Genomic DNA, 24,292 nt, shown 5'->3' on the forward strand with positions numbered 1-24,292 from the left:
AGGTAGGGTATAGCTCGCAGCATATTCCCTCCTTCCCTAGGAGAGGATTTCTACCAAGAATGGGAGAGTTCCAATGCCATCTCCTAAGGACTTTCCTCTACTCGCCTGTCTGCAACTGACTACTTATGTGAGGCACTCTTCCACCTCCTCGAGAGGTAATGCATTAAAGTTGACCACAAGGTCTAGGCACAACCTTCACAATCTTCACCCATTAATATGGTCTCATGGAATATACACGAGTTAGGTGGTATCTTTCCTCACCGCCGCTGGAAACAGATCGTGAGGAACCAACTCAACCCTTCAATTATAGATGGCCCGATTGATATTTTGCTCATGCAGGAGCATAAGTTAGATGATAGCCAATGCAATCATTTTGGCAAGCTTCTATCTAGTCACACTTTTTGGTCTAGGGTTGTAAGCTCCAAGGGTGGTTAATTTCATTTTCCCAGTCCATCTTGCCTTGCATTATTGGTCATGGTGTTGTGATGCCTGCCAAAGCACAGTGAAATATTGTCATGCAAGACAATATACATGTTGGTATCCTCAATATTTATGCCCCAATCATAGAGGAGAAAGGACTTATTTTCACATAATGGCTTCCACATGCAAATCATTGGATCATTGGGGGTGATTTAATATGGTCGAGCAGCCGACAGATAGAGGACATGAAAAGGTGGTGCACCCTACATAGAGAGTTGCATGGGAGAGATTGAAACTCTATACACAGCAATGAGTGTTGGATTGAGGACAACATTCACAGGAAGCACACCCCCCCCCTCTACAGTTGGTCTAACAGACGAAGAGATGTAAGATGTATCTATGCCCGCCTAGACCGCTTATGTGTTTATGATTGGGTTCTTGATAGGGGAAGATGTATATGGATCACGGTTGCGTAAATGGACTCCGACCACTGCCCACTGGTTTTGGGCATACGTAACTTCTGCTTTATAAAGGCCAAGTATGCACCCCATATTCAGCGTCAAACTCTTTAGAGACATAAATTACAAAAGACTCGTGCACTTCCGAAGAGCAAGGTCAAAGCACTGTCAAAACATAAAATAAGCTATTCCTTAAACAATATAGAACATTCAGTATATACCTCTTCTCATTTTATGTACCTCTGAAACACATCCTCTGATACCAGGGCAAAGAAGATTCCTACTCTTGATGAATCAAAGCATTAAACCTGTACACATTTTTATGTTTTTTTACTACATGATCCCCAACTCGGAATGATTCTTTCACAAGAAAGCTGATAAAATATTTAGATAAAACTTTCACAACTTGTTCTTTTTGATGAAAATTCTGTATAACAGAGGTTGATAATTAAAGAGTCAGAAAACTAAACCATGTTCACAATCCTAATAGCTATTAACACCAATATTGAGCTACTGCCACTGTCCCGAAGCCTTGCAGCAGCCTCCAAACAGGCTAGTTCAAATCCAAACAAGGCTAAGGGCTAAGCTGTTCAGCATGACCTGCACTCACCATTACGGGCGTGCTCTTCTGTTGTTGATGCATGAAGGGCATTTATACTGTTTGATGTGCTCAGCCCTAGCTGCAGTGATTTTTACACACTTGCCATGAAACCACTTTTCACAAACATCACATAAAATCCAAAACTCTGAACTTGAGGAGAAATAGCTTCCTCCACAAGCACCACAGTACGTCTCTCCCTCTTCCTCATCATCTTCATCCAAAGATTCTTCGTCTCCCTCCTTGGAAGGAGGGGCCTGCGTTGCAGGTTTATCCTGCCAAATTGTTGCATACCCAAAAAAAAGAAGAGAAAATCAGCAAAAAGAAAGAATTCAAAATGTCAGACTGTTCGCATTCAAGTTCATGCAAACTATTACAGGTCACTAATCCCCCCCACCCCACCTTGTGCCAGTTGCATCACTGTGTCCATGGTTGGACGTTATCGGAGGCAAGACTACACCTGCGGGAAAAAGGGACAAGAGGGAAGGGGGACGATAGGCGTCCTTGGCAGTTTCACACAAAGTGGAAGGGCCAAAGGGCTTTGGACACAGGTCCGAAGCTTCTCCCTATGGTGCCAAATGGACTGTACCTGTCCACACTCATGGGATGAGATCTCTGCAAAGGAAGAGAAATTATTTTTGAATCATGTGCAAGAGCCTTATTGCCCTCTGATGGTGTTCCAGTTTCCCTATGTAATTCGCCCCACCCATCCACCTTTAACCAACTCTTTCCTGAACTACAACTTTTCACATTCATCAGCTTGATACTGCCGGTGCTCGTGTGTGTTCATAGAGCACAGCTAACCGTGTGCATGGAACAATGTATCGAGTTGGGTTTTCGTAATCCACACAATTATTGTAATTACTATAAGACAAAACAGCAGCATGACCCACCAACAGAGTAATTTAGGAAGAGTACCACGATAGTTCACTTTGGGTAATATTTCCAAACAAAAAGCTTAGCCCAACTTACTTTTTTGGTGTTTGATTTGGTCTTATTAGCACCATTACTGGCAGTGGTTTTCTCTTTGGCAGACTTTCTCCCACTCACTACTTCAAAGACAGTAGGGAGATCATTGATCATGTTAAACAGGCGTTTCCTGCAAACACGCACACTTGATTATTATAGCGAACTCATCAAGTCAAAAGCGCCACTAAAAATGAACAACAATCAGGCTTCTATACAAAAGCAACAAACCAGTGGCTTCTCTAAAGATTGTAGTATGCGTGCATTCATGCATGTGTATGTATGCACACGGGCACCTGTGTGTGCTGTTTGTTTTTTTTTTTGTGTGTGTGTGTGTGTGTGTGTGTGTGTGTGTGTTGGAACTTCTTTCCTTTTCTTTTTCTTTTTTTATTTTTTACTCTTTCTTTCTTTCTTTCTTGAGAGAGATTGTATTAAATGCCTGGAAGACAGAAAATGAGTACATATGATCCATGAGTCCAAAATATGATAAAAAATAAACATCTACCAACAAATAAAATGGGCCCACATACTATGTGAGCCCGTGTATACAAAAAAGAGAGTCAAATCTCATCCTCCTCCTGAATGGTGTGTACACTGCAGCGATATCCATCACCAATGTCAAAAAAAAAGATGGTTCATTGCTATAATGACACATCCTACAAGCAAGTTCGAAAATTATTTTACTATCATGCATAAGACATAGTAGGCAGAAAGATACATTGTACCTTTCTCAATCACGACTCATGCATTTACTGGCTCATGTCCACGTGTATGCACCACAATAAGGCATACGCAACTATACATGATATATACAATAATGTCTTGACAACCACCAACACCTAGTGATGTTTTCATTCACAATATGCTCATGCATCCTTACTGGCACATGTAGTCATGCCATGCTGCCTATGTGCATAGCACATATATAGGTGCCTAGACATATGCACAGAGAAGTGCACCGCTGATGACCAAAATCTTTTAATGATCAAATTTGGTTCCAACCCAGGATGGAGGCCCTTGCCGACCACAATATAGCCTTGACTCAGATGCCCCTACTAGATGGACCAGGCAGCGCACACTGAGCACACATGCAACAAGTGCCACCCCCGCCTCCCGGGCGTCTTTCTAGACAGAGCAATCCAGGTGCAGCAAGCTAGACGCCTGAGCCCAACTAGTGGTCTGAGGAGATGCTCAACCCAACAGCTTCAGAACCAAGAGATCCTCTAGAGATACAAGAGTGACCCTCCACAGGAATTGGATGTGGAGAGCCTCTACACACTTGTAGATGTCAAGGACCCACTTTGATCCCCTCACATTGTATCATTGTAGCATTGTACCACTGGCATTCACAAGATTGTTCAACTGATCAGCATACATTGATCTACTTGATATACATTTTCCAGTATTTTCTACTCAGTATCATCTAGGTGTCTTACTTACAGTTCTTATAACTGTAAGACAGTCAGTTTATTGTACTTTTCAGTTTCATTTGGTTGTTCTCTTTGATGAGACACCAACTTCAGATGTACTCTCAGTTTTGGTCTCATAGACCATCATGGCCTCTTAGAGATGTTCATACCTAGGGCCTGTTTCATGGAAAAGCAACGTGCCATTTGGTGTCTTTGGTCTTATAATCGGGAGTGTAATAGGTCAACCGATAATCTTTAACACCAGCTTTGAATCCAACACCTGCTTTAGTCTCCGTTTGCCTATCGGCATGTGCATCCCGCACTCAGATGCCATGGACATAATACACCAAACACGTGCAAGGTCCTGAGGTCAAACACCAAGCATTTTCATTGTGAGCCCTTGTCCAAGGACGAGTCACCGATGTAGCAACAAGGAGTGGTTAGTGTTATGCACATCCTGCACACTTCAATGTTGTGCCCATCCCACACATGATTGTGACCCTCTTGTATAATTTAATGTTGTCGAGGCATCGCAAGAACTTATTAGGCTATTTAGTCGGATGTCCGCGGCACCTGGTCGTTGTCAAGAGTCATTGTTTTGGTGTGTACAAACCCATTACAAATGGTACTTGTGACACCAACTTTAGGGACAAAGGCTTGTGGGAAGCCTTTTTGCCACCCCAAAAGGGGTCCATAAAGGGTTTAGGTGCCCAAGGCCCAATGTGGGGCGCCCACCCTAAACACCCTTTTCCAAGAGTGTGTTCCCAACAACGACCAGCCCTAGAGCACAAGTCCACCAGCCCTACATGAAGTCAGCCAGCATCCACGCTGCCAATACGCCTATATGAAGGGCAATCCAGCCTTGGATCTCATATATCTGAATCTTGCAAGCTTGTGTAAGTTGACACCAATAGCCACCACAGGGAGTCCTTAGTGAGCACACCACAAGCAATAGAGATCCACGAATCAGCCCAGCAGTCGTCGATGCAAACCATAGGCAGATTACACCCTGTAGAAGCAAAAATGTGCAAGGTCCAGCAGCTACAATTCAGGTCCACCAGCATACAGACTTACAGTCATCCTTCTCTACCATGAATCATATGGCGAGTCATATGGTCAGTATAAATCAGGGTTTACAGCCCTAAGGTCAGTCCTAATCTCACATGCATCGCGATGTGATACACTGGCTCATCATCAGTGGCGTGACCCCATTGTGATCCCTAGTCCACGGACATGTCAGGCACAAGCTACATAGGTCTTTCCAAGCCTTAAGTGTCGATGTCTCACTTAACCCACTTGGACAACAGAGTATGTAGGTCATCCTAGAATAGGAACATATAACAAGCATGTAGAATCATGTAGTGCATAAGGCATAGGCTTGCCTTATGGCCAACCTTAAGGCCTTGCATATGAGCTAAACAAAGGCCAGTCGATGGGCAAGACCTAGGCAGAAAAAGCATGGGCATAAACACCATTCGGCCAACATAAGAGCAGTCGGCCAGCCACATAAGCATGGATAGCCACACGTGTGAAGCAATGGCATAAAAACACAGCATTAAATGTTATTTTCAGCAGTCATCAGCATTATTAACAGGCCGACACCATGAAGAGAAAACCAACCAGCATGTAGGTGCTCATATTAGGGCGCCTCCAGTCCCTTGCGTGAATCATCTCATTCTCCCAAAGTTTCAGCAATAAACAAGAGCAAAGACGTGTGCTTGAGTCATTTTTCCCCCCCGAGAAAGAGATCTTTCTATTAGTTAACCATAATGGCTAAGTACAAACTCAGGTCCGTAGAGAGGGGATGCTCCTCCCCCAAATGGCCACTCTAGAAGGAGAAGGCTACCTCATGGCCTCAATGGCCTTGAGCAAGCTCTCCAAATATGCCACGCAACAATACTCCCATCTTTGGCTAGAACCAGGAGTCCAATGATCAGTGGAGGAACTAGAACTACAGAAATACAGAGATGAGAGACTTGCAAGGCAAGTCCCCCACCATCCTCCTCATATGCCATGGCAGTTGTCGCACTGAGGTGCAGTGTGATACTCCGCCTCTGTAGAGGAAAGCGCCACAGTAGGCAACTTTTTCCTGCTACATGAAATGGCTCTTGACCCAAGTGACAAAAACACAACCAACGGTCGAACGTCGAGTATCTGGATCTCCAGCCGAATCTAAATCAAACCATCCAAGAAGAGTGCACCCTTGGCCATAGAAGATGCCAAAGTCCAAAGTACCACGCAAGTACCAAAGTACCACGCAAATACCAAAGAACCCTAAGAGCACACCGCCAATGCTGCTGACGGGGTTTGGATGTGAAAGAACTCAATAAGCTGACTGCGAAACAAATGTCCAATCAAAGTGATACTGTCCCTGATTTCGAGTCCAACTTGGAGTGATGCTCCTTAGGCACATGTACAAACGCCGAACAACCAAATACCCGCAAATGAACCAACAAAGGACTTCTCACCATGGCAATGGAAGAGCAGTAGTAGGAGACCTGTTCTGAATGTAGATAGCAGCAGAAGCCGCCTCAACCCAGAAACGTTGAGGTAATGAAGAATGCTCAAGCATAGCACAAGCCATCTCTATGATGGTCCTATTCTTCCTTTCTGCAACTCCATTATATGATGGAGTATATGTTGTAGTAAACTGTCTCCAAATGCCATGATCCCTACAATATTGATGAAACTCCTAGGATGCAAACTCACCCCCTCTGTCGGTCTTGAGAACCTTGACCGAAGAACTAGTCTCTTTTTACACCTCAACCCTCCAATCACAAAAGTGCTGAAAAGCCTCATCCTTGGACTTCAAAAAGAAGACCCAAGTATATCTCGAGAAGTCATCCACCATCACGAGCATGTATAATGCCTTACTCAAAGACACGGTACTCATAGGACCACATAAGTCTGCATGAACAAGAGCAAGTGATGTCAAAGATCTATGTGTCGAGAAAGGCGGCTCGATGTTGCTTCCCTTGTAAACAAGAGGAACAAACAAAAGATGGAGCCTTGATGGTCGGTAAACCCTCAACCAACCCATCCTTTGAAGCTCGTTGTAGAAGCTAATAGTTCAAATGGCCAAACCGAGCATGCTGAGCTGTAAGAGCACTCACTGACAATAGGTTAAATGCCAAATTTGGAATGTACAAAACGTCAGAGAAGTACCTCTTGTCCTCAGAGGAATGGAAGATGGGGATAGTGCCATGTCCATGAATTGGCACAAAAGAAGAATCACCCAAAGTGATATCACCTATCCTGGCAGTAGTAAAGTCCTCGAACCAATCCTGATGAGGTGTCATGTAAACAGTAGCACCGCTATCCACAATCCATGACCACGACTGAGAAGTCACAAGAGCAAGTACACAACGAGTACCTGCTAATAGAAGAATACCATCATCCTTCTTGGTCTGAGACACCGCTGTAGAGGTAGTCCTTTGCTTCTTCATCACGCTTCTTCTTGTGACATTGGGGCAATTTATGACCCTTCTTGCCACAATAGTGACACTCAATGTCCTTGTTTTTAGAAGATTTGTTTTTGTCTTTATCTTTATCCTTGTCGTTATCCTTGGAGTTCTTGTCAGAACCCCCTTTTCCTTTCTTCTATCGATTCTTCCCTTTATCTCGTGCAGCCAAAGCTCTATCGAAACCACCAAAGGTGCCAGTCTGCTCTTCAAAGCGAGACTCAATCTGCATAATGGAGGGGAGAACTTTCTCCCAAGTAACTGGAACAGGACGAGGATAAGAAACAAGAGACTAAAAGTAAGCATCAAACCTCTCTGGAAGCTTGGAGAGAAGCCGAATAGTCATATCCTAAATAGAGATATCCTTGCCACAAACAGCAAGCTCGTCCCGGAGATCTTTCATCTTCGAGATGAAAGCAGATAAAGATGGAAAGGCAGAAACTGACAAATTCATAAGCTGCTTTTCCAAAGCCAAAAACCCGACCCGGAGACTTAATCTTGTAAAGATCTACAAATGCCTTCCAAACTTCATGTGCAGCATCTACTGTACGCACATGAAAGAGAATAGAATCTTGACAATTCAACATCAAAAAAGAGAAAACACGACGATCATGTGCCCGCCAAATATCAATACGTGCTTGAGTCACACCAATGGTAGCAAGGGTGGGAGGGGTGGCATTGGCAATTGTAGCAAGCCAATCCCAGAGATCCACTCCACGCAAGGCTGATTTCACCTTCACCTTCCACAAAGTGTAGTTGGAGCCATCCAACTTTGCAGACTCAAAGAAAATATGAAGAGTAGTCGGGGCAGCCATCACAAAAGCTTGGGCTCAATCTCAAAAGAAAAAAAAACCGCACAATCTCAGAAGAAGTGTCCACAACAGATATCGGATGCCACCAATCCTCAAATCAGAACACCAACAACTGCAAGAGACACCTGGAGAGGAAAAAACGCAGCACAAGAAGTGTTGCTGCCCTGAAACAGAGCAGCTGACAGGTGTATAGGGGGTCTCAGGGGTCAAAACCGGTGATGGATGACCTGAAGCTGCAGTGGAGAAGCGTCAGGAACCGGCTAGCCGACCAGCAACAGAGCTGAGAAGAAAACACAGAGATGAAGGTTCTGAAAACTGAGGAGAAGCTGGGGCAATAGAGTAACGCTGACCGGGGCAGCAGAGTAACACTGAACCTAGAGCGATGATACCATGAAAGAGTGCAGAGAGTGGAAGCATACAAGCACTAGAGTGTGCTGAGAGAGAGTGCAAGAGAGAGGGAGAAATATGAAGCAACTATGCTGAATATACTGCAATGAAACAGTCCCAAGCAAGAGACATAAAAGGTCTTATAAGTGAGGGATACAAAGGAGAACTAGACTATGAAAAATGAGGGAGGCAAGCCCGTCGACTGGACAACTAGACCAGGCCGACTGGGGACATGGAGCTGGCCGACTAAAAAAGACACCACCCGATCTGGAAAAATACCACGAAAAATAGGAAAAAATAGCAAAAAATACGGGTGGCCAGCCCACAATCAAGGGCCATAAAAGGGACCAAAAGGGGACTCCAAACATGAGCAAAAACTGGGGATGAATGTGCTAACAAAAAGTGCAGGTCAAGATCCCGTCTTTATTTTCAGATTTACATCATTCTAATAAAGCAAATACACCATTCGTGGTGGGGGCCCTACAGAGGGTATTTGAGACCCAATACTGTGTCCTCTTCTCCCTCCCTCTCTCTCTCTCTCTATTTTCTGCACATCTTCTTCAGTATTGTGTGTTATAATCGTCATGAATGATTGCTGAATTCTGAGCTTTAAGTTACCGATTCTTCCACGAAGCGTCCGCATGTTACATTTTGTATATGGGCGCGTTTATTCCATACACACAGATCATCAGGATTTGCACTAGCTTCAAACGATGCCAAGTGTGCAATGAAGTGACTGGCAACACCACTAGAGCCAGATTTTCCAACAATTCGATGGCATGATTGAGTATCTTCCAGGATCCTGCAAACAAACAAATAAACAACAAGGGGATGCAAGCCTGACTCACCTCCCAACCATGACAGCCGTGGGCAAGCCCACAGACTTGGCTGTCCCCACCGAGCCACGAGCTGAGCTAACTAGGTTGACGTACCGACCAATCTCCTCCTCACGACGTCCCATACCGCCACGAAGTTGCCCTCACGGACCTCGAGATTGCTGCCAGCCTCGGCTGTGTAAAGCAGGTGCACGTCTGCACTAGATCCAGGCTCCAAGACCATAGAGCTCTCACAAACTCGCGAGACTCTCTATATCCCAATAACTAACCTTGGCCACCCTTTTATAGGCTCTTGGCCGGTCATCGGGCGTCCACACTTGGGCGCCTGCCCGTCCATACTTGGGTGCCCGCCCGTTAGTCTATCCCTAACTCAGCTCGTCAATCAGCCTGCCTAGCTCCAAGCTTCCCCAAGCCTCGAAACTAGCCTTGTGTGCGTGTAGCACACGGTAGATACACACTGTGCACATAACACTCATCCCATGCAAGCATACGGCCACAACCGAGGACGTAGCCCGTCTGTTTCTCAAGCATTGGTATCCAATTTGTGGCTTGCCTAGCACCATAACATCAGATAGAGATTCCAAGTTTACCTCGCATTTCTAGAGGGCATTATTTGAAAACTTTGGAACTAAGTTACAGTTGTCTAGTGCATTCCATCCCCACACAGATGGCCAGACAGAAATTTATAACCAGTTGGCCTTTGATATTCTCAAGTCATACTGTCATGACCAGAATCCAAATGGGAACATTATCTTCCATTGGTTCAAGCTATCTTGAACGACACTCATTCATCCAATGTCGGACGGACTCCATATGAAGCAGCCTTTGGTAGTCGTTTTTCTTCTCTTTTGACGAGAATGGTGTCTCCATCTTTAGAGGCTAATAAAACCACGGAAGCATTTTCCGAGATCATTGAGTCAGTCAAGGACTGCTTGACCAAAGCTCAGGAAGCATATAGCAGACAGGCAAATATGTCTAGACGAGATGTCCACTTCAAGAAAGGGGATCGGGTCTATTTGCGTATCATGAAACAGAGATTGAAACAAGTGGACAAACGTTGTCCCAAGCTTTCATTCCGTAGTTTTGGCCCTTTTCCAATAGTCAAGAAGTTAAGTGATGTCTCCATGAAGTTAAAGCTGCCTACCAGTTGAACAATGCATGATGTTTTCCATGTTTCTTGGCTAAAACCATATGTTGGTCCAGAAGTGTTTGATGTTTCAGATGAACAGCAGCCAGACGTGGTAGACAAAGCAGAAGTTATTGAGCCTAAGCAAATCCTTCTTCACCGATGGAAGCATGGTTCCGGTCGACGGATACGTCAGTTCTATACGAAATTCCGAGATCGAGGCACCCACGAAGCCGTATGGCTCGACGAGGAGTTATTCCACGAGTACCCCAGTTATTGGCGGACTACTTGGAAGCCATGAACCTGCCTCTAAGCTAAGCAGGAGGGAATGTCACATGCACTCTGCACTCAGTGCATGGTGACAAGATGACTCATCATCAGCAGTGCAACAGTTGTACAGTATTAAAACCTAGTAGGATGATATTTGTCGTACGTCGTGACCCCATTGTACATCCTCAGTCCAGGATAAGTCAGGCACGAGCTACGTAGGTCATTCCTCATCCTTAGCAGGTCAGTCAGTCAATCAAGTCCCTTAACCCACTTGGAGAGAATCATTCATGCATGTAGAGTCAGTAGAAGCCTTAGGGTTTGCATCAGAAAGCACTCTGCATCCTGCATAATATGCATTCATATGCCTGTGCATCATTTAGAACATCCCAGAAGCCTTAGGGAATTTACTAGGATTTATCTGGTATTTTTTCCATATTTTATAGTATTTATTTAGCATTTATTGTCATTTATAAATATAAACTTTATTAAATGACCAGCCAACTTGACCAACCTCTAGTTAGTATAAATAGGCTTCCATAGGGCTTAGTTTCTAATTCAGTCTTCAGTGTGCTAAGAGCTTTCCTCCTCAGCCCTAGGAGTTCCCTTGCCTTCAGCACTCTCATCCAGCCCTTGGAGTGCTTGAGTTTGCTTCAGCCAACCTTGGTTCTCCAACGCATGCATCTTCAGCAGCCCTACAGCCATAAGCGCATCAGATCAGCCCCAAATCAGCATAAGACCTGCGTTTTCTGCATGTGAATCAGCCGCCTACAGTCAGCCTGCGTTTACAGATTTGCAGCACCTCCAGTTCTGCGTTTTCTGTCCAGCATCAGTATTCAGCAAGTGTTTCAGTCCAGCCTCAGTTCCACGCCAAAAAACAGCTATTCAGTCCTGCGTTTGCAGATTTCCAGCAGCCCCTTTCATGCGTTTTCAGTCCCACTGCAGTTTACATCAGTAATCAGCATCATCCAGTCATACACCAGCCCTCTGGTGAAGGTAACATAGCATTCATAAGCATTTACAGCATTCTAACATAGCTTAGAACAGTCCACCATCTTCTTTTCTCAGCCTCAGGTGTGCAGCCCCTTTCATGCGTTTTCAGTCCCACTGCAGTTTACATCAGTAATCAGCATCATCCAGTCATACACCAGCCCTCTAGTGCAGGTAACATAGCATTCATAAGCATTTACAGCATTCTAACATAGCTTAGAACAGTCCACCATCTTCTTTTCTCAACCTCAGGTGTGCAGCCCTTCCTCATGTCCTTGGGAAGAGTGCATAGGCTCGAGATCAGTTCATCGAGGTGTTTCTACAGCCGTGTACAGTTCAGCCAATCTCCGATCCTCCGAGATCTTGCGTTCGTCTTATCTACAGTCCACAGTCATTCTCTCTAAAGAAATAAAGCAAATACTATCTCGTTATCGGGATAGGGGGCCCTTCAATGGGTAATTCGGGACCCAATCTGGTGTACAGTTCTCATATCTCTCTCTCATATCTCTTTAAAGTTTGAAGTACTAAAGTGGATTGCTAAACTCACGAAACTCAGGATACAGAAGATGGTGTGAGCATTTGTGTGACAGGATCTTCCAATACAAAGACTTCCGCTGCATATCACAGTGAACTCCAAGAAGCCACAGACGCCGTCCTCGATCAAAGATGAAAGATTGCAGAAACAAGTACCAAGAAAGCTCCACAAGCAATCTCATCAGCAACTCAACTACAAAAGCAACAGAACAAGTTGCCAGGTACACCGCTCCTCTGGAAGAAAACAACCATATAGGTTGCGATGTGCTGCTCCAAATAATTGTTCCAAACCCAAGTGTAAGAACACTCCCCAGAGTCGAATGTCGTGTATCCAGCCTGGAGGAAGTATGAAAAACCTCATAACCAACCAAGATCAGATCCTATATATAATCAATCCTGGGAGAAGCAAACTGCTCCTCACTGGAACCCTCAAAAGAAAGAGTCAATCTGCTCCAACTCTGTACCAAGAGTAGCCAAATGCTGTATAAAACTATCCTCTGAAAAGATCGACATCGCAAGATGTAAAGACACTGTAGAAAAGATGGGGTCCATCTACTCAAACTCAGTACCATGAGTTACCCAATGCTGTACATAAGTACATACCACTGAGGTGGGCATCGCAAGATGAAAGGACTCCACGTCCCCCTCTAGAAAAAGATATCGTCGGACACATATAAGCCCAACCTGATTCTGATCCAAATCCAAAAAACTTTGGAAGTACCACTGTGCCCCAGGCACGGTTAGCAACCACACAGATCCAAAGCATCCCACTGGGTCGAAAAAACCATCCTCCAAAACAACAAACCTGCAGAGCTGGCAGGGGGAGGGGCATCCTCAGAAGCATCACAAAGAGAGGCAGAGGTAGACTCCTCACAATGAGGAAGGGAAGTAGGAATATAAACTGCACTGGTAACAAAGTCCTCAAAAGCATCACAGATAGCAGAAGACTGTTCCAGAAGTAGAACCAGATCCCATGAATCAGCAAACACAACAAATAAATGATCCATGTGAAAGGATCGCACCTCAAAGGGCAAAACACCCTCCTTGTTCTGCAAACACTGCAAAGAACACAAGCTCGGACAAAATAAACTCTGCTCAAGATCTCTGAAAAGATCACTGCTCTCCTCCAAAATCTGTAAACTCCTGTCACAGAAGAAAGTCTCCACAGATACAAAACAGCTCCCGAAACTAATCCTCAGGTGAAGTAGTTGGAGATAGGCCCCCTCTAAGTGTAGAAAACTCCTATGGGAAGCAAAACGCAGCCAAAACACTGCTATCCAACAAAAAATAGCACTCCACCGCTAACAGAAGGCAAGGAACATGTAGAAACCGGGAAACGGTGTAGGCCAGGAACAAAACACAAGCATAGATGCTCCAAAATCAGCAAAACACTGATTGAAATCCGAAATTCAGAATCCTCCTCAAGTCCCAAACTGCCTCCAAAGCCACAATCCAAACAAGAAACCCCCTCTGCAAGTGATCTGTGTCCACTGGAGAAGAAAACGCAGCCAAACAAGGGCTACAAACCTGATAATTCACGTCAACCAGTGTCCACACCTCCTATGAGGAAAAACGCCAAAGAGAAGGTACCCTCGGGTCCAATAGATGAAGCCCAAGTGAAGGTAGAGCTACCGGCAAGATGGATTCAGAAAAACGCAACAACCATGGCTGCAAATCTGAAAACATAGAGGTAAAAGGGGCTGTAGAACAGACTGAATATGGAAATGCTCAAGCCTCATATTCAAGAACTGCTGCTGCAGAGAACAAGTACAATCGGGGGGGAGGGGGGGGGGAGGGATGGCACATGATAACCAAAATGGACAGGCACTGGCCTAGGGCCTAGTAGAAGGCCCTTTGAAGAGGCCAAAAGGGGAGCCCAAAGAGCTCCAAGAACAGGGCGTGGGAAGGCAAGCCCAAAAAGGCCAAAAACGCAGCCTGTTGGGACACAGTGTTGCTGCCCAGACCTTGAAAAACAGCCACCTGAGAACCTTGGAAGGTGCCGCCTGAAGAGCGGGTATGCTGCCCTGGAAAAAAAAAACACCCCTGTCAGGCCGCCTAGAGGCTGCCAACTGATGCCCTGATGAAGAGGAACTGCAGCCCACTGAATTGGGGATGAGTCAGCCCTTGATTGACCTGAAACGCAAGCTTTATAGCGTGAAAAAACACAGATCTGTCCACAGGCAAAAAAAACGCAGAAATCAAGAGATAGAGGAGGGAGCATCCAACGCTGACGATCACCAGCGCTCTGATACCATGATAGAATGTGCAGCAGAAGAAGGGAGAGTGGAAACACAGGAGAGAGAGAGAGAGAGAAAGATGGAGAGGAAACACAGGTGAGAACCTGCTCTCAATATCATCACCAAAAGGAATACATGTCCCGAGCAAGAGGGGAGAACCTCGTATGTGAGGGATTGCAGCAAACAAAGCTAGGCAAGCAGTGAGTAATGAGGGAGGCATGCCAACTATATATATGCCCACATGAAGGCAGCCAATTGGTGATAAAGTACCTCCACGACTAGGAAAATACCCAGGACCAGAAAATGGGGAATAAATATGGGTAAAATATATGTGAGGGGTGACTAGCCCCTCTGACTAACATGGTCAACCCTAGAGGCTAAAATAGGACACCAAATAGAAAGCCAGCAAGAAGGGGATAATGTCTAACAGGAGCATGATACACCCTTCGTGGATTCCACAGAGTACCGGTAGATTGTTGGTTCATTGCTTTACCTTGCCAACATCCGTCCAAATATCTCCTATGCTATGAGTGTTCTCAGCCAGTTCTCATCAACCGCTCGATGGTCTCATTGGCAAGCAACTTTGAGAGTTCTTCGTTATCTTTGAGGTACTTCAGATTATGGCATCACCTATTCTAGTGGTGCTGATTTGGTTGGTTTCACAGATTCTGATTGGGCAGGTTACATTGATACTCCTAGGTCTACATTTGGATATTACTTCATGCTTGGTAAGAGATTGGTTTGGAAGTCTCAAAAGCAGAGGACCCACTATCAGCAGCCTGGACATTTCCCACCATGAAAGGGGTCTAGTGGACTCCAGGGTGTCTAAATATTTGGAAAGTAAAAGCTTTGGGAATGGGGGATTATCCTACAATACAAAGGACCACACTCCTAAAATTTAGGAGAGTTGCTATTTTTGGCCCGACTCCAATGGAAATTCTGTTCACATCATTACATCTGGAATTGAGCAGATGGATTGGGATATTTTTAGAGATAAAGTTTATGGAAGGACCCATCTCTTAGATTGGGACATGTGGCAAGAAAGTGGACCAAAGTGAGACAAGTGGCCTCACACTTGTCACTTCAGCTATTGTGTGGCTCTCCACTTGTCATTGTAGCCTTCTCTTGCCATTTTAGCTCATGGGAGGCCCAAATCTATAAATTGGAGCCCTCTCTCTTCATTAAGAGAGACTCTCTTGCTGCACACTAGCCTCTACCACCGTTACAAGCTGCCCTAATGATGGCTACTCTCTTTCTCTCTCTCTTGAAGGCTGCCCATGAAGAATACCGGCTGTTGGGGACTGTTTTGAAGGCTTCTTTCGCGAAGAAATACTGAAGGCAAGGGTATTTATGATTTCTAGCCATTGTACTTGTTGTACTAGCCTTTGTACCTGCTGTACCAGCCCCATTGTACTGGCTGTACCAATCCTTATACTTGTTGTACTTGTTGTACCAACCATTGTACCGACTGTACCAGCTTCTATACTTGTTGTACCAGCCACGTACCTACTATACTAGTCACTGTACATGCTGTACCAGCATTTGTACTTGTACCTATTGTACCAGCCACTGTACCTGCTGTACCAACCATTGTACCTGCTGTACCGGCTGAATGGAGAGTTGTACTTGCTATACCACCTCTATTGCATGAAGACCCGTGGTTTTTGGGGAGGAATCAGTACCCACACGGAGGTATATGGATTATATTGTTGGCTCGGCATTTCTACGGCCTATGTTCCGGCTTGGTTACCTCGTGTTGGGCTGTGTTATGGCATTTGTATATGGATAATCCGGCATCTCCCGTGGGGAGAGTAAGGCCCTCAAAGCTTGTACATGATATTAATCTCCTTGGGTAATAAAATACTCCAAGAGGGGGGGGGAGTCGGCCCATTCCGGCCTCTGTGTGGTGTACATGTGCAAGATCCATTTTTAGCATTTGTTGATGTTTTGTCCAGCTTTTATGTTTTATGCAAAGTGATGATGGATGTGTTAAGGCTATGGCCATGTTTAAGTGTTTTAATATGCATTGATGGTATCAACAAGTGTGTCAAAGACCCTAGTCCCCCCGGCACCCGCCGCGAGTTACATTGGTATCAGAGCATAGGCTTTCTTGGAAGCAGAGGCTTCCTTCTATCAATAAGGAAGAGAGAGATCTCAAGTGGAGACCACATTTACCATCATTGCTATTAAGCATGGCCAGCCATTTCAGAGAGCCTATGAAGCATGAGCATGAGCAGTAGACAGCTTGTTGATCTAAGGATTTATGAATTCACAAAATTTTATCTTGGAAGTGTGGAGTTGGCTTTATGTGCACACGTTTAGCACTCTTTCCATATGGATATTTGTGGATTATATTATCAAGCTTACAGGCAAGCTATATGGAGATATATCTCAGGATATCTTAAGGATATGGTGACGAGATATTTCTTTTGGCTTCATGACCAACCTAGCAAAGAAAAGCTAAGTATACTTTGAGTTTGCAAAGTTGGTGCTTTTGCTATTTACTATGAAGCGTTTTTTATGTTCACTAACCCTTGTATAGCCATGCAAGGAGAAAGGTGGTGTTGTTTGCCTTGAGATGGTTTCAGGGAAACATTGTTTATGGCTCCCTTTATTGGGATGGATTATATCTATGGAGATTTCTTTCTTGGACGAGATTTATATAGATATTGGACTTAACAAGCAATTTCTATGGACGAATCTGTCCCAGTTTATAGAGAAGAAATATTTGGATCTCTCATGGATATGATGCTTTTATGGATAAAAGTCCACCTCTACTCCAAGGTGTGTGGTTAGCACGGAGTATGTGGTAAGAGTTATGGTATACAAGTCTATGGATTCCTGGACTTCTTTTCTAGGGATTTGGATCTATCCTCAAGTTTATGGATTATTCTTTTTGGCTCCCTTTATTTGGGATGCATTGGACTTATGAAACTCACCTATTGGTGGCTCCTGTTCCATGCCATAAGGCTGAAATATAATGCCCGGTATCTCCTCTAACTGTGGTATATCCATAGGGATATCTTCTGCCATGTCTGGCTGTCCATTTGGACCATTTTCAGCACCATTTAAGGGCTGGTTTTCCTGCTGTAATGGCTGATTTACAGCCCTTTGTTGTTGTCCATGATGTCCATCATCATCAAAGATGACTCTGCCAGGCTCCTGTTGCCTTGCAGGCTCCTTATACATGCATGTTTCATCAAAAATGACATCATTGCTGCGTATGATCTTTCTATTCATGGGATCCCAAAGTCTATACCCCATTTCACCTCTGTCACCATATCCTAGGAATATGCATTTATGAGACTTAGGATCAAGTTTGGTGCGCATTTCCCTGCGTATGTGCACGTACGCAACGCAACCAAACACTCTCAAGTGCTTGTATGACGGAGGCTTCCCTGTCCATACTTCTTCTGGCACTTTCCCACCAAGCCTCGTGTTAGGTGACCTGTTTATAAGGTGAACGGCTGTCATAACAGCTTCAGCCCAAAAACCATGAGGTAATGCAGCATGTGACAACATAGAACGGACCTTCTCCTGAATGGTCCTGTTCATCCTCTCTGCTGTCCCGTTTTGTGGAGGATCATAAGGAGTAGAGAGCTCCCTCTTGATGCCTTTAGCATCACAAAAGTCCTGAAACTGTTTGGACATATACTCTCCACCATTGTCGGAACGCAAAGCCTTCAGTGTTTTGCCAGTTTGATTCTCAACAAGAGCAACAAACTTCTGAAACACTGAGAATGTATCACTCTTCAAACGAAGAGGATAAACCCACACCTTGCGTGTGGCATCATCAATAAAAGACACAAAGTATTTTGCCCCTCCCAAAGAAAGCTGAGGCATCTCACATACATCTGTATGCACAAGCTCTAACTGAGCATCTTTCTGTCCAAGAGCTTTCTTGTGGGGGCACTGTAGTTGCCTACCATATATACAATGCTCACAAAATTGAAAACTTGAAAACTTTAGAGAAGGCAAGTAACCCAAACGAGACAATTGCTCCATTCCTTTGACACTCATGTGTCCCAACCGGCTATGCCACATAGAGATTTCCGGCAGCTCGGTTGCATTTACATTAGCATGGTGACAAACACCTACATGCATGAAATAAAGAGTGTCCACCTTAGAGCCTCTGGCAACAACCAGTGAGCCCTTACTAATCTTCCACTTTCCACTACCAAATGTGGTAACATAATCAGCATCATCAAGCTGTACTCCTGGTCATGGACGCTTTTCTGCTCATCTTCGAGCTCCTGGCTAATAATTGCTCCAACTGAAGCATCGGGGTTTGAAGAACTAGGGATAGCCACTGGGGTCTGTGTGGGAGCTGAGCTCACCACAGAAGCTGTGGAGGCAGTGGTGGCGGGCTTTGGAGGCTTCTTAGGACAATTCCGAGAAGTATGTCCTTTTGTATGACAAAAGAAACATCTACCCTCCTTCTTGTACTGAGAAAGCTCCTCAACACTCAACTTGCCACCTGTCTTGCTTGCCTCTGCTTTCTGGTCTGGAGTAAGCTTAGACGCATTGTTCGAGTTCTTGGAGCCAGAGGCTCCCGAGCTCTGTCCTGGGAAAGACCACGTCTAGTTCTAGCTTTTGTCCCCCGAGGCGGTAGCCTTGGGAGCAGCCGGCTGGGAAGTCTTGGGCTTGCCACCATTATGCTTCATTTCTGCACTCTGCGCAAGCAAGAGTTCATCTTGGAAGGTGGATTGCCTAAACATACCCACCTCCCATTGGATTTGCGTGTCAAGACTATACAAAAACTGCCCTTTCTTGTCTGTATCAGATAAGCCTAATTGCAGACCATACAAAAACTGCCCTTTCTTGTCTGTATCAGATAAGCCTAATTGCAGACATAAAGTTGAAATTCTATTGGCAAACTAAAGGACTGGTTGTGCGTTCTGACGCGGTCCCCTGAACGCATCTTCGAGTCGCTCAAGGCAGTGGGGCGAAAGAAACCGCTGCTTAAGGTCGCGGACAAACTCGTCCCACACATAAGCTGCCATACCTAATCTCGTGTGGGCATGAGCCCACTGAGTCCACCAAGGAATGGCCTCACCTTCCAAGTACCAACGGGCTAAGATACTCTGTCAGTATCTGTTTTTCTAACTGCGGCAAAGTAAGCTTCAAACTGATGCAACCATGAATAGAGAGTTGTGGGATCGAGTTTACCATTATACTTACTGAAGTTCATTTTCTCGGGAAAATGATTTGAGGACGCCGTCGGTGTCAATTTGGCATCCAAAGCTGCTAGGTAACGCTCGTGCTCCATGCGTCGCATGGCTTCGTCTTCACGTTGTCGGATCTCCAATGCACGCATCTATAACTCAAACAAAGAGCTTGGCTGCGGGCTGTGACCCCGCGAGAGGGTCCCTATATCGAGGATCTAGAATCTGGGATACGGAACGAGAGGGAGGAGGAGATGGAAAATGTGACGCTGGAAAACAGGTACGCTCTTCCAGAGCCAAGATCTGCGCCTTCTGCTCGTCCAACTTGGTTGTCTGGTCTGTGATTGCTCGCATCATCTACTGGAATATATCTGTGTAACACTCAAGCCTAGTGCCCTAGTTGGGCTGCCTCGTGCACTCTGGTCCCATGGTTCCTGGTCTCTCTCATCGTCGAAGCTCACCATAGTAGGAAAACGCACTTCCTTTCCAGAGCGCAATCTGACCATCCACTATGTGTGTGGGAGGCTTCCAGAGGCTGAAAACCAACCGTCCTTCGAGGGACAAGAGTCACTCCAAAAGGGGGAGTCCACTAGCGTCTGAAAACCAACCACACGAGCGAGAGAAAATTCTGGTTTCTTTGCTGAATCTTTGCACTTGAAGTAGGCTTTGATACCACTGTAACATGCGAAAGCTTCGGAGAAGATCGATAACTTCAATGCTCAGAAATCAGCACACTTTTCACAACAGAATTAACGCACAAAACTGAATGAAGATGTGCAGAAAATAGAGAGAGAGAGAGAGAGAGAGAGAGGGAGAGAGAGAGAGGGAGAGATGGAGAGGACACAGTATTGGGTCCCAAATACCCTCTGTAGGGCCCCCACCACGGATGGTGTATTAAAAATCTTGACCTTTCTTGGCTGAGAAATCTCTGCCCTTGACCTGCAGTCCTTCACCCCTTTGCTTTAGCAACTCCTTGGCTTGTCTAGCCCTTGTTTGCCTTGGCTCTTGGTGAAATATGAGATAACAAAATGGGATTGTGGCTCTCCTATTTATACTACTCCAAATAAGCAGTCGGCCAGCATTAAATCCAATCAGCCAGTTCACTTTTCTGCCCACGACTATAAATCACCATTAAATGCTAGATAATTCACATAAAAACCTGCACATCACATCATGGCTGGCTGGGCATTATGCGCCTGATTCTCTAGGGGCTGGGCACTGAATTTGCAAGTACATTGGGGCTGGGCAGCTGCCCCATACTTGCCCTACACCCCTCCTAGGGCTAGATAACGAGTCGGCTACCCCTGGCCTGCCCCTAGGGCTGTCCTACATCCCTCCATGGCCTACCCATGGCTGGTGGGTAAAGCCAGGACCTTCCTGGCCCTCATGGGGGTGGTTTCACACCATCCCCATGCCCACCCTAACACTTGGAGTAGCCCTATGGGCTGGCCCTTTTTCCTATAATCAAACCCTACTTATCTACACAATGATCTGGCATCCGGTACCATACCAAAACACAGAATCACTGACATCATTCCAGAGGGAGACTCACAGTGCGGATGTTTCATGTGCAGGACAGTACACACCTGACCTTGGACTCCTGTGCAGGACAATGCACACCTGACCTCGGACAACTGAGATGGCTCCCTGGCTGACTCGTCCCGGCTTGGGCTCACATGGGATCAGTTCACCATCCCAGGTCCTGCACCTTCTGCAGTGAAGAATGAGGGAGGCAAGCCAGCTATATATATGCCCATATTAAGGTAGCCGACTAGGGAAAAAGTCCTCCACGACTAGGGACGGGGATGATGTCTAACAAAAGGCTAGGTTATTCTTGAGCTAAATCTGGCTATTTGGGAACACCCTTCTTCTGACCCACAACTTGCTTCTTCTGCTACTTTGAGGACTGGGACTTGCAAATACCGGCATATGAATCATCTCATTTAGATCTTTAACTCACTATTTATTGGTTTTTGATGGCTGGTCGGCCATCACTTTTCAAATTATCAAAAATATCATTAATTATGTTCATAAACTCCCTCCTTGTTGCCAAGTTGTATTTTCAATAGGCTATAAATGGTATGAAAGACAACATTTATGGCTTAATATTGCCCTGAAATTGGGGTATTTAGAGAGGAAACACTAGGACTAAGGAAACATTCCCCTTTTGTGGTTTCCTATCGTAGAGAAATCTTACTGCCGCTTGAAAACCGTTTCCCCAACGGAAACGCGTTTTGAGCTGACAGCAAAGGGTGCATGAAGGAGTGTTGTTTCGGCTGTTTCTTGTAAATATGACTAAACTAAAGCTTTAGTTACTTCATTAATCACATTACCAAACAAATATAAGTTAGTTACAAAATTGCCACCTAACGTGGCCATGCTACCCAAAAGATCTAGATCTCCTTCAATACCCTCTTACAATCTCAAAGCTAGAGATAAGTTTAATGCCATCTATACCAGCTTCTCTTTTGTTCCTTCTCCTCACCATTCATACTCTCCCAATTTCTTACATCTCCATGTGTTTCTTCTCTCCTTTTTCATCTTTCTTCTCCCCCTTATTTTATATCTCCCTTAATGACATGGCATCCCCCCCCCTCCTGCTTAAGGACTCTGAAATTGCCATTATTTTTGTTTCCCCGTTCTTCATAACTATGATTTTAATCGATTAGCAAGTGTTTGGAATGGGTTCAAAACAAGAGTGCAAGAACATATGCATTTATCAGCTTGTTTGAGGAAAATGGAATTGAGAAAGGTTATATTCAGTGTTTGACCCTTGGCTCTACCTTTTACTCCCTACACTTTTGGTCTTGTTAAATCCAGCATGCTTCGCTTATTGTGTCCAAGAAAGAACATGGCAAATGTACAAGGCTTAGGGTAAGGGATTAAAAGGTATAATATGCACAAACAAAAAATCACATCAGTGAGAAAGGAGTCCAACCTGTCCTGTTTATTGAATCGTGCACAGTAGTAGAAAGCAACTGCATACAGCCATGAATCGCTGTGTACAGCAACGAGAGAAAGCCAGTCCCTGTGTTCCATGCCATCCCTTGCAAAATTGATTCCAAGAGCTGGCTCTGGAAGCTCAGGGGGCACCTCTTCTGCAGGACAAGTCACTTCCCACGTCCCCTTTGGGTAGCTGTAGAGGCAGAGATTATCCTTGTCTGCACAGAAAAGCCAAAAGCATCAAAAGGGGTACGCATTTCTCTTTTCTACACGTAAAACTCAAGCAGAAAAGGCAGAGGCAGATGCTTTTTCCCCTTTTCTACATTAAAAAACAAAAAGCAGCAAGCAGGTCAGGTAGAATGTGCAGAGAAGCTTTCACAAGCTGTGGCAGAAGCAGAGAAAGTAAGGTATAAGCCTTGCACCGCTTTGCTACGCAATTTAACTGAAATGATGAAACAGTAACAGGGGGTAATAGAGGGAGACCTGGATCGCACAGATTGTAGAAATCGCGCACCTCTGCAACAAAGAAAGAGAGACAAAGGATCAGGTTTGAATTAGAATCTGAAATAGGGTTAGGGCTAGGATTACGGTCAGGGAAAACAAAAAACAAAAAGCAGAAAAACTCGGCACAGACAAACGCAGTTCAAAAACCACTGATGCGTCGTCGCCATAGGTTTTTCCCGAGAGGAAAAACAGCAGAAAAGCAGGAGGACTCACCGGTCGTCAGAGCTTTGACCATGCCTAGCCGCCTGCCCTGATAATCTTCGAATACTTCTTCGACTGTGCTAGGCATCCAGGTTCCCTCCATTTTTTTCTCTTGACAAGAGAGGCGACAAGAGAAGCAGAGAAAGTTATGGTTTTGCAGAAGAGAATTACAGAGAGATTCTTCAATCGCAGTGTTAACTAGAAGCTACAGCGAGCGCCGCGTTAAGAAGAAGAAAACACGGCAGGAGAGAAGCGAAGGGGAAGGAGGAGACGAAGGGGCCATCAACGCAGGAGCATTTTAGAAAAAAGACTACGGCGTTTGACTGAACAGCACAGAGAGAGAGTCCAAGCTACAGATGTTTAATCTCATTTTCTTTACCCTCGAATCTTCATTAACTCTTTCTATATTCTATTTGCACACTCTTTAAAACCTTAGGATTAACCTTAGAGCAAAAGAAATTGATAAGGTGAGAATATGAATTTTCACTGAAGTAAGACCTTTTGGAAGACAAGATTTATTTTAAGAAATATCGAGAATCAACGTTTCAAATGGATGTACAACTTAGATGATTCGTATGAGACACAGAAAAATATCAGCAATAAGAAATAAATATGACTAGACAGAAAAAAAGACAAGTTAAATGAAAGAGTAAATATACAGCGACCAAAAAATTTAATTAACGTAGATTCGAGATAGAGAGTCTGTCTCACTAAACCATCACCGAATGTGAAAACTCAAAGACAAATATTTCTCAATCTCAAAGAAGAACACATTTTATTTACTGCAAAAGGTCATAAAACATAAGTGGGGTACTTACATGATTTTAAGCATGAAATCATACAAAACAAGCTTCCTCTTCTGTAAGCCCTACAAACTTGCAGATTTCTGGAGAGAGTGGTACAAATTCATCACCATCTACAATGGCTTTTTTGAATTTGTATGCTCTCTCCCATACAAATAGATGTCTGCTATTTCAT

The 24,292-nt window shown here is 44.7% G+C and overlaps 1 protein-coding gene across 1 annotated transcript; it reads right to left on the minus strand.

Moving 5' to 3' along the window:
* Positions 1-1,275: 1,275 nt before the first annotated feature.
* On the minus strand, positions 1,276-23,714 carry LOC147640230 (PHD finger protein ALFIN-LIKE 4-like). Its single transcript, XM_086778266.1, has 5 exons — positions 23,327-23,714; positions 23,093-23,125; positions 22,605-22,827; positions 2,449-2,575; positions 1,276-1,751 (listed from the first exon to the last, which is right to left on the minus strand). Exons 1-5 carry the CDS (start codon positions 23,415-23,417, stop codon positions 1,491-1,493), a joined length of 735 nt encoding a protein of 244 aa, XP_086634392.1. The 5' UTR covers positions 23,418-23,714; the 3' UTR covers positions 1,276-1,490.
* Between the last annotated feature and the right edge of the window lie 578 nt (positions 23,715-24,292).

Source organism: Cibotium barometz, chromosome 3, assembly GCF_041138505.1.
Source record: "Cibotium barometz isolate CiBa-2024 chromosome 3, ASM4113850v1, whole genome shotgun sequence".
NCBI lineage: Eukaryota > Viridiplantae > Streptophyta > Polypodiopsida > Cyatheales > Cibotiaceae > Cibotium > Cibotium barometz.

What these genes read in the sequence shown, in the direction of transcription:
- LOC147640230 (XM_086778266.1), bottom strand. Translation starts at nt 23,417, where the DNA reads ATGGAGGGAACCTGGATGCCTAGCACAGTCGAAGAAGTATTCGAAGAT. An exon ending in GGTCAAAGCTCTGACGACCG is followed by an intron (nt 23,126 to 23,326) that starts GTGAGTCCTCCT and finishes TCTTTGTTGCAG; the next exon opens with AGGTGCGCGATTTCTACAAT. An exon ending in CTACAATCTGTGCGATCCAG is followed by an intron (nt 22,828 to 23,092) that starts GTCTCCCTCTAT and finishes TTTTCTGTGCAG; the next exon opens with ACAAGGATAATCTCTGCCTC.